The 10,372-nt window shown below is 43.0% G+C and overlaps 1 protein-coding gene across 1 annotated transcript; it reads right to left on the reverse strand.

The window, feature by feature from the left end:
- Nucleotides 1-3,247: 3,247 nt before the first annotated feature.
- LOC143548010 (uncharacterized) lies at nucleotides 3,248-9,925 on the reverse strand. The gene is made up of 10 exons (XM_077039287.1): nucleotides 9,845-9,925; nucleotides 9,481-9,669; nucleotides 9,292-9,391; nucleotides 9,178-9,212; nucleotides 8,943-9,095; nucleotides 8,160-8,399; nucleotides 5,186-5,737; nucleotides 4,017-5,125; nucleotides 3,645-3,704; nucleotides 3,248-3,377 (listed from the first exon to the last, which is right to left on the reverse strand). The coding sequence occupies exons 1-10, from the start codon at nucleotides 9,913-9,915 to the stop codon at nucleotides 3,304-3,306; spliced, it is 2,583 nt and encodes an 860-aa protein (XP_076895402.1). The 5' UTR covers nucleotides 9,916-9,925; the 3' UTR covers nucleotides 3,248-3,303.
- Between the last annotated feature and the right edge of the window lie 447 nt (nucleotides 9,926-10,372).

The raw sequence follows: 10,372 nt of genomic DNA on the forward strand, positions 1-10,372 counted from the left end.
GGGAAAGATAGGATACCCAGGGGTGTTTCTGTACTTCCGTCAAACCCTTCCATTGAAGCGTAGACCGTTTCCAAGCGTTCTTTGTCTTCATCATCCAGCTTATCAAAGAACTGTCTGTACATCACTGTCGACGAAGCGCCGTTGTCAGCAAGAGTGCGTGAAGTGATGTAGTGCCCCAGCTGGCTTCTGATGACGATGGGGCCTTCTTTGCTGGGGCCTCCTGGCACTCGCGGGAAGCGCACCTCAGCTTCCTTCCACGCGCATGGTTCTGCCACCCGTCTTTTTCTTCCTCTGACCTTGCCATGAACCATGTTGATGCTGATATCGACGGGCTTTCGTCCGTTACCTCTGTACCGGTTGTCATTCCTTCCTCCCTTCCTGATCGATGCCACAAGATGTGCAAGCCTTCCATCCTTGACAAATGTCTCAATAATATCCTTCAAGGATGTGCACTCTTCAGTACCATGACCCTTTGTCCCGTGGAAATCACAGGATTTGCTTTGATCCGCATTAGGTTTCTGCCGGATCAATGGGGCTTTAGGCCATGGCAATTTTTCCGTGGCAAATATCTCCGTGACGCTCTTCGTGAGTGGCGTCCACCGGTGTTTTCGGTTTGAAGGGTGTGTGTTGTCCCTTCCGCCAACAAGAGGGCGAGAGCTGGATGAGGTGTCAAAGTTTACCCTTGACTGCCAAATACCTAGCCTCCTCTTTTTGTTCTGCCGGGCGATCCGGACATTGTTCTCTCTGGTCCTCTGCGTGTAGAGGTGTGTACTCTGGGGAAGATCCCTTCCCAGTTGCTTTTCCGTCTCGGCAAAGCGCTTTGCCGCCGTCATGATGGCATCCCAAGTTGATGGCATGCCATCCTTACCCGTCAATGTGCGGATAAGTTCTGGGTATTCGGCGCCTTGGATGAAGGCGGCGCGAACCAGATCTTCACTTATGTTGCCGAGACTAAGCTTTTTGGAGTTGAAGCGAGTGATGAAGTCTAGTAGAGATTCATCCTCCTCTCTCACGCAGTTAAGGATCGTCCACTGCTCTTCAGTGTACTTCCTCTGTTGGCTGAAATGCTGGCTGAACTTGTTCTGAAAGTCCGCCCAGTCATATATATGGTGGATCGGTAAACGATCGAACCATGCCCTGGCCGCTCCGACCAGAGTCATCTGGAACATGTAGCACCACGTGGGTTCCGTCCAGTTGCTGACGGTAGCCCCCGCAATGAACCTGTTCAAATGGTCGTCTGGGTCGGATAGACCATCATAAGTGCCAATGTTGGACATTTGTTTGGCACTTCTCGGGGCGATTGCTTCCGCAATGTCCCTTGCGAACTTTGACTTCCCTGCATTTGTAGCAGTTGGTCTAAAGGTTTTGGAAAAGTCACGCGGGTTTCTCTCCACGATTGGTTTAAAGGCTTCCCCAAAATTCCTTTTTGGTTGGGCGTCCGTTTCCTTACGCTTCCCTTTCGCCTTATGGCGAGGGTTCGCGTCGGTGTCGGACTCCAACTCGTCGTCTGAGTACTCGCAGTCACTGCTCATATTGAGGTGTTGGCGAGTACTGGCGAATTCGTCAGCCTGTTGAACTGAACGCAAGCGTTCGTCCAATTCGGCTTGGAATTCTCTTTGCCGTGCTTCGGCCCACGCCTTCACTTGATCTAGTGTTTGGCGAGGAACCTTCGTTCGTTTTTCCAGTTGGGTATCGGAGAACCCCAATGGAATATTTACTCCACTTGCCCCGGCTTGGGTAGTCGGGGTAGTGTTCGTAAGGATTGTATAACCGCCGGTGTTCCCCCCAGTTGCTGGGGTTGTTACCGGGGTTTCTTGGTCGGTTACTGGCCTTTGAACCGGAGTAACGTTAACCATTTCTTCAGAAATTGTGAAAAAACTAAAATAGTTCTAGCTTTTATGCACGGATGGCGCCAATGAAGAAACACTAGGTGACCCGGTACAGATTATAGATGATCTGGGGGTTAAGTAATGTTTCCCACGGATGAGGTCTAGCTGAGAAGGCTGTTCTTCAGGCGACCTGCAAAACAAACACCGTAAGCTCGTCACTGAGAAGGGGGGGGTTCCTCCTTGTGACCACCCTCCGGCGTGAGAATCAGACTAGGTTGCTCTGAATGTAAGTGTATATTAAGAGATTGCTAGATAACTGGATAGCAGATGATCTTACCATTCCGAGATGTTGGAGTATTTATAGCCGAAGGTAGGTTTCCAAGCAGGTACAGCCGGCTGAATAGTATTCCTGTTCTACCAACAGTGGACTATGCACAGGCCATACTGGTTGGTGGGTAGGTTACGGCCAACAGTGACAAAGTCGGCTGCACTATTCCGCCAACTGTAGATTATGCACGTCCCACCTACTGTGGATTGTACGCAGGCCATGCTGGTTGGTGAAAAGGTTACGGCCAATAGTAACACTATTCCACCAACTGTAGGCTGCGCATGTCCCACAGTAAGGGTTGGTGAGTAGGCAGCGGCTAATAGTGACAAACAGTACTAGAGGGTGCTCCTCCTCGCACTGTTGTCGATGAGCTGTCACCCTGTGATTGGCTCATGGGTTGTTCTGGTCAGATCGTCTGTCCTATCCATACCTTGGTAGGTATAGTACAAAAGATCTTTCAGAATCATACAGACTGGCTCATTTAGGCGGGATTGTTCCTGCCTTGCTCATTCCTTCATGTGACTACTGAAGTATCTATTGTCTTGTGCGTGTAGCCCTGCTGTCTGCGGGTAGCCTTCCCTGATGGCTTGTATCCGCAACTGCGGGAACAGGCGGGGTACTTCACCATTGGGAGGCTTTCCCTGCGTGTACAGCTTGCGTACTGCGCGTAAGGTTCTATGAGCATGGTGGGTCCTGCGGGAGCAGATGGTCTTTGCGCCGACGTCCCTGTTCAAGGTGAGTCTTGCGGGACCAACTGGGCTCTGCTGGGACCTACCTCTTCACGTACCCATGAATTTACACGTTTCAGAAGCATACCGCGCTGAAAATAAGAATTTTGTTTTTCAAGATCGATTGAAACATATAACTTTAAACGGGCCGGGCCGATCCACGTTATAAATTGACTCTCAAAACAGATTTTTGTCCATTTTTGAAGAATAAGATTTAAGAGTTGGTATTCATTAAAAATGATTTTGTGCGGATTTTAGCAAGTTTGACTCTTCCTTTTTTTTTGTATTTGACACCCGTTCAAGAGTAAATGGGTCAAAACTGTTATTCGAATAAAAAGCTCAGAACCAAAGTTCACCTGTATAAGAGAAGGTAGAATGTATAATATAAAGTTCGGTTGCTTTCTTTGATTATTATTCTTTAGTGATGAAGAAGCTTGCTTTCATTGGTCTTGTTGCCCCTAAATGCTGAAAGAGAGAAGAATGACCTTGTTGCTGAAAAAAAAACAAAGTAGCACAGAATATTGGAATTTACAAGCGGTATAAAAACTAAGATTCAAAGGTTAAGATTTAGATTACAACAATATAGTTTATGTAGTCATAATTAACATGTTCAATATTTACAAAATGTTAAACGGACAAAAAAGTGTTTGCGAGTCAACCAGGCCCGTTTGAGCTATTTTAACAAATGGCCAATTTCAACCCAAACATGTTTTGACCCGCTACCCGGAGCTTGTAGTAGAAGAAGTTAATAGACTTCACCTTTTGGTATATTCATAGAAGCTTGATTCTGCATATTATATCTAGTCAAACTTGATTGACCTGTATGGATAATACATTATTAAATCTTTTCTATTCAAAAGGGGGTTGCGACGCAGCTTGTTGCTCGTTTGCCTGCCACTTTATTGTAATCGTTTTGACTCTTCAATTAGTGGCTATATTTATATCTTCAATTTCATCAAAAAAAAAAAAAAATCTTTTCAAAGATAAAAGTTGAATATTGCAGATAGTAAAGTAGACTATGCATTATTATTATTAAAATTATTATTATTATTATTATTATTATTATTATTATTATTATTATTATTATTATTATTATCATCATTAAAGTTATTATTATTATTATTATTATACCTTTAGATTCCTCAGTATCATCTTCCCCTTCAGAAACTGCAGACGGGCTGGACCAACCAGCGGTTTGATGTGAATCAGCTTTCGCTTTTCGTGCAAACTTCAAGAGTCGTTTGAACCCTCTCGGTGAGTCTTTTTGGTAGACCATAGTGGGAGGGTGTTCTGCATTTCCCCATTCATCAATTTCAACTTCGTTGTTGTCCTCGAGAAGCATTTGAGATAACAAGTGACATACATGTGGACGAACAAATCCAGCTGGCGGTTCCACATTGGCTGGAGGACTTTCCTTGCATGGAACTATCTCATCCTGTTCATGCTCTTCACTTACCACCCATGCAGTTTGGGATATTTCTAATTCTTCATCGGTTGGAATATTAATTTCGGACACTTCTACCCTTGAACCGTCACCATCACCATCACCTTTGGTTGGGCTAAGGCTAACCACCGAGGGTTCCAGATCTACGCTAACACATGTTTCGGGTGGTTCATACTCATTCTCCTGAGTTTGACCAGTTATATTGATCTTTGTAACTATCTTATTCTCCTCGGTTTTCTGAGCCATAACTTTGGTCTTGATGACTGGACTAACACTGGGACCCGTCCCAGAGCCCTTACGAAGAAAAGGCTTCGTTTCCAAAGGAACCACACTGCTTTTCTTAGTAACTTTGTTATAAAAATTCGGTTTAACAGTAGCAGTAGCAGTAGCAGTAGTGTCGGTTTTAAGAATCTTGACATTAGTTTTTGTCATCCTTTTGTTTTCAGTCACTTTAGGCTGCTTTTTCTCATTTGTAAGTTTAACTGTCTTGAAACCATCTTGTTGTGTTGCCTTCGTAGTCTTCAATTTAGTTTGTGAGTTTTCAACTTTTGGACTTGAACGCACAGTTGACGAAGCAGATTGAGGTTTTCGGTTCGTTGGTGTAGAGTTAGTTGAAGTTAGGCCCGTTGGTGTTCGAGCAGGTGACGGTGTTGAAGGCCATGACTTGCGTGTAGCAGGCAAAGGTGGCGGTTTTGATGTAGGTTTCTTCACAGAAGAAGGTTTTGTTGTTTTGGAACTACTCAACTGAGTCGAGTTCTTTTGAGTATTTTTATGTTCATATGCAGCATTAAGTCTTCTATTAGTTCCGGTCACTTTAGTGGAAACCGAACCCGTCTTCGCTTGTTACTCAACTAACTTTCTAGAAGCTTCCCCTTGTAACTTTTCTTCTCTCTTTTTCTTATAAAGTTCATAAAAACTTCCTCTCTGCTCTTTAGGACTCTTGTTTCTGATACTATCGTTATGACGCTCGGTCGACATGCTTTGCATCAGTTCATTGAACAACTCATTCAACTCGGCTCCCTTTTGTTGACTCCAGTCATCCGTGGCGTTATTCTTTTCGCAACTTTCATCTCTATTAGGTTCGGGAATGTCAACTTCCACCTTGCATTGGTCAACTGTCTCAACGCAAGCTTCCGTTTTATTTATATTAATATTGATATTAATATTACTATCAGGTTCTGCATTTTTAGGACTGCTTGGAGAAGAAACATCAGCCTTTTCACCAACTCCCGAACTCCACCTTTTAAGTACAGCTTTGTTTGCACCAACACTCATTTTCATCTTATGAATGTCGACTGCACGTTGATCTCTCTGTTTGCTTTCAAATAAACTGATTTTATCTTGCACACTCAGTTTCTTAGGGGGTCCCTGTGGATCTTCTTCTTCACTACTGTTACCAGCTGCATCTCTATGGTGTTGGTTCAGTCGAGACCGAGACGATCCGAGCCGGTTCGAGACGGAAGGTTTGACAACCAAAGACGGATAGAAACAAACACGAAACAAACGATTTCATTGATAAAAACGAAAGATTACATGCTTGTTAAACACTGAAATCACGATCTATGGCAGGGGGAGGTCGAGCATGGCCTCCCCCCTCATCCGGACAGCACCTGGGCGCCGGGCACGCAAATCCTTAACAAACCACGCCTGAAAGCTGGGTATTTATACCCACTGCTATTCGATCAGGACTCATTCGATCGAATGAGTCCTATTCGATCGAATAGCAGACTCATTCGATCGAATCAGAGACTGGTTCGATCGAATGAGTATCCATTTGAAAATGCTCTTTCGAATGGATGACTTTCGGCGTGGACCACTATCTAGGTGTACAACAGACAACATAAACAATCTAAACTATTCGCCAAGCGACGGCCACAAAACATGCACCAACATATTCCCCCTTGGACGTTGCTTGCGAATTGCTGTAAACACCTCTTGCAATCTTCAGTCAATCTCTGCTCTGGCTTGATAATCACGTGGTAGAATACCATCATTGCAGCAGATTCCCCCTTAGACTGAACTCTCAGTTAATGATGCAAAGTGTTCTCCATTGCTGACATCTTCAGACAAAACAATCTGTTTAAAAACAACCAACTATAGAAATTCCCCCTCAGACGTTGGCGTGTATCCCAATATATAGACGTGTAAGCTCATATCGTCTTCCGCTGACTTAATAATGTATTGGGCAATCTTCGATGAGGCTTCCGATCCACAGCTACTCCCCCTAAACAGATTAGTTTGTATGCAGATTCATCATCGGAGACAAAGACACATCATTAACTTCGTGATTGCGAATCACCATTCTTCAACAGAATTCCCTCCACAAAGCGGAATTCTCACATGCGGAAAATAAATATTTGACGCTGATTGGCCCATAAATAGTCAGATGCTCCTGACTACCCCACAATAACTCAAACTCAGATTCTCTCCACAAAGCAGAATCTTCAGAATGCGGAAAATAAATTAAACTTGGTTGGCCCATAAATAGTCAGATGCTCCTGACTACCCCACAATAACTCATCAGTAATCACTTTTCTCTGTTCTTCTGTGTTCTTATAACAATCACCACTGTAGAAGCTCAATGAACAAGGGGTTATCCATTAAACTTGTAAACGATAATTCCTTCAGGTGATTGTGCTTTGTTCATTGCCCCAATTTGCCGCTTTAACCATTAAACATTTAAACGCTCTGACTTTGCCGGCAAATATCAGTGAAAATTTCACTGTCACCAAACTTTTTCTGGATTGTAATCAACTTGTATAGGATGTCCAGAAAAATCTTATCACTGACCCGAAAATTAACCGAAAATTTCCCGGAAATTTTGTCGGAAAAAATTTTATTTTTGCCAAACTTTTTCAGAAGACTTCCCGACTGATAAAAATGGCTTGGGCAAATTTTCGTGTAAGCGGGCGTTCCAGACTCTTTTTTTTTTTTTTTTTTTTTTGGTCTGGAACATGTTCGATCGAATAGGGCTCATTCGGTCGAATGAAGCACAGATTCGATCGGATGAAGAACTGGTTCGATCAGCTATTTGAATTTGACACTTTGAGCGGGAAAACCAGTTCGATCGAATACAATCTGATTCGATCGAATGAAGTCAATCGAATGGGCGGGAAAACTGGCGTTTGAATTTGACACTTTTGAGCGGGAAGACCTACTCGATCGAATCAGCCAATCGAATAGGCCTATTCGATCGAATGGCAGATTCGACTCCTTCATCGCCAGCCCAGAAAACGCGAAGAACACGAAGAACACACCAACAGTTTAACGTCCATAACGCATAAAATCAAGAGCTCGGCTTGCTAGATCGGTTGTTAGACCCTTCTAGCGGTAACCGTGGCTCTGATACCAATTGTTGGTTCAGTCGAGACCGAGACGATCCGAGCCGGTTCGAGACGGAAGGTTTGACAACCAAAGACGGATAGAAACAAACACGAAACAAACGATTTCATTGATAAAAACGAAAGATTACATGCTTGTTAAACACTGAAATCACGATCTATGGCAGGGGGAGGTCGAGCATGGCCTCCCCCCTCATCCGGACAGCACCTGGGCGCCGGGCACGCAAATCCTTAACAAACCACGCCTGAAAGCTGGGTATTTATACCCACTGCTATTCGATCAGGACTCATTCGATCGAATGAGTCCTATTCGATCGAATAGCAGACTCATTCGATCGAATCAGAGACTGGTTCGATCGAATGAGTATCCATTTGAAAATGCTCTTTCGAATGGATGACTTTCGGCGTGGACCACTATCTAGGTGTACAGCAGACAACATAAACAATCTAAACTATTCGCCAAGCGACGGCCACAAAACATGCACCAACATATGGGCTGTTGACTTTTCTTTGACTGGAAAATAGTTAAGACTTTTGATACTTAATGAAGCTGCTCTTCTAGAACCCGACCGCCCGATCTGGATTCTTCTCATTGGAGATGCTGATCGTCTAGGTGTTGCAGATCTTGTAAGACCCCGACTTCTTTCAACAGGCGTTTCATCGTCCTCACTTGAAACAGTTGAATCTTCATCTTCTGTTGATATTGTGCTTAAGTTTTGTAATGAATCCCTGAAACAGTTGCAGAACTTGGTAATGGAAAAGTATGACAAAATATTAGCGGTGCAAAGTGCAAACGAACCGAGCTACTTGGGCTAGGATAGATATGGAGTATGAAACGAGCCGAGCTTTTTTCGAGATTGAGTATGAACTGAGCCCGGGCCTCAAATAAAGCTTGTTTATTTATTGAGCCTGAGCTCGAGCCCTTGTATGGGAAGCTGGTTTAGGCTCGTCGAGCCTAAATGAGCCTTGTGTATTAGTTTTTTAAGTTTTACCTCCTTTGGACTTCTATGTATTAATTTCACACTGCGCATCAGAGCTCGAGTGGAGCTTTGGCTCGTTTAACATACTACACGAGCTTGAGCTAAGCTTAGGCTCGTTTAAGGTTTTTCTCAAAATATATAAAAAATAATTAAAAACATATATAAACAACTCATGAGGCTAGCTCAATCTTTAGAAAAGGAGCTCAAAACGAACCGAGCTCGAGCCCAATCGAGCTCAGGCTCGGCTCGCTTACACCCCTACAAAAACTGAATGCCATTGTGGGATAAATACCTTAGATTCTTGGTTGCAAAATGAAAGGTGAAGTTTTTTATGTCTGAAATATCCTTAGGCGACGAATTGGAACCAATAGCCCGTTTAAACACAGAAGCTACTTCTTGTTTCAGTTCTGTTAATCTCAAATCAACTGCTAACAATAGTTCATTCCTATAAGTGACCACAGCACATGTTAGTAATAAAGCATGTAAAACAAGAATTTAAAAAGACAGTAAAAAGAAAAGAAAATTACTTTGACTCGGTTGATGTAGTTATATCAGCTTCAGCCTGTTAAAACACGAAGCACGCATTAGGCTTTGAAAACATGTTTAATTAAACATATAACACGAGATAATTTATAACATACCGTATCAGATAACGAGAGTTGAAATCTTTTAGTTTCCTCCAACTGTGAAATTTCCTTTCCAATGGTAAGGATGTCTGGCAAACCGATAACATGTAGAAATCTGAACAAATTAAAACAAATTCAGGTGAGAAAGAAAATGGCTCAATGGCATCATCTAAATATTGGAACCGGGATACATATTATATGGACCTTTTCAGTGTGGCTGTTGTAAACCAGCTGGCGTCATTTACATTCTCGGGCGGTAAAATCTTGAACTTTGTGTTTGACCCTTTGGTGGACGAGGCTTTGATTTCGGGTGAATCCAACAACAGCAGTTGTTCCAATGGTCTGGATGCCACATTTTCTTCTCGGTTACTACTCCATGCATTTGCCTCATACCTGCATAAGAGAAAAACGGATTACATACAGAATAACAACATTTAAACAATGTTAAGCATGTTATTTTGTGAATGACAGCAACATAATATTTTAGCCTCATTTTGCTCTTGTTGATGATGATAACTTTAACATTACAAGAAGATGATTTGATTAATGCAAGAGAAATATTAATAACCTGTTCTGGCTCTGAAACAGGTGAAATTGGACATAATCAAGCGTTTCATCAGGATTAATTCCTCCCTCCATCTGTATCACCTGAAACACTAGCAAAACTCTTAGCTTAATTCAATTTCCTCTTTCATTAAGGTCATGCTATAGCTACACCATCGACGGCCGTTCTGACCAAAAAAGTCAAACTTTGAAAATTATTAGTCTGAACGGCCATTTGCACGGTATCCGGATGGTAGGGGTCATGTTATAGACTTATAGGCTATAGCTACACCACCCCCATCTGATTTAACACCACCGTTTTGGAAAACAAGTCAAACTAAAAATTATTGATCAGAATGGCCGTTTCCGCAATATCCGGACGGGCAGTTAAATTTTGAAAACTACCGGTCATAACGGCCGTTTGCACAATATCCCCGTAAGACCGTTCTGACCATAGACGGCCAAACTTTAAAAAGTTTTGGTTAAAACAGTCTTCCGTCTGTCTGTCCGGCTTTTATCCGGACAGCACTTTAACCAATATCCAGACGGCCCG

This window comes from Bidens hawaiensis, unplaced genomic scaffold (genome assembly GCF_021521415.1).
Source record: "Bidens hawaiensis isolate Kalapana, Puna unplaced genomic scaffold, B.hawaiensis_p1.1 tig00014899_1, whole genome shotgun sequence".
Taxonomy (NCBI): Eukaryota; Viridiplantae; Streptophyta; class Magnoliopsida; order Asterales; family Asteraceae; genus Bidens; species Bidens hawaiensis.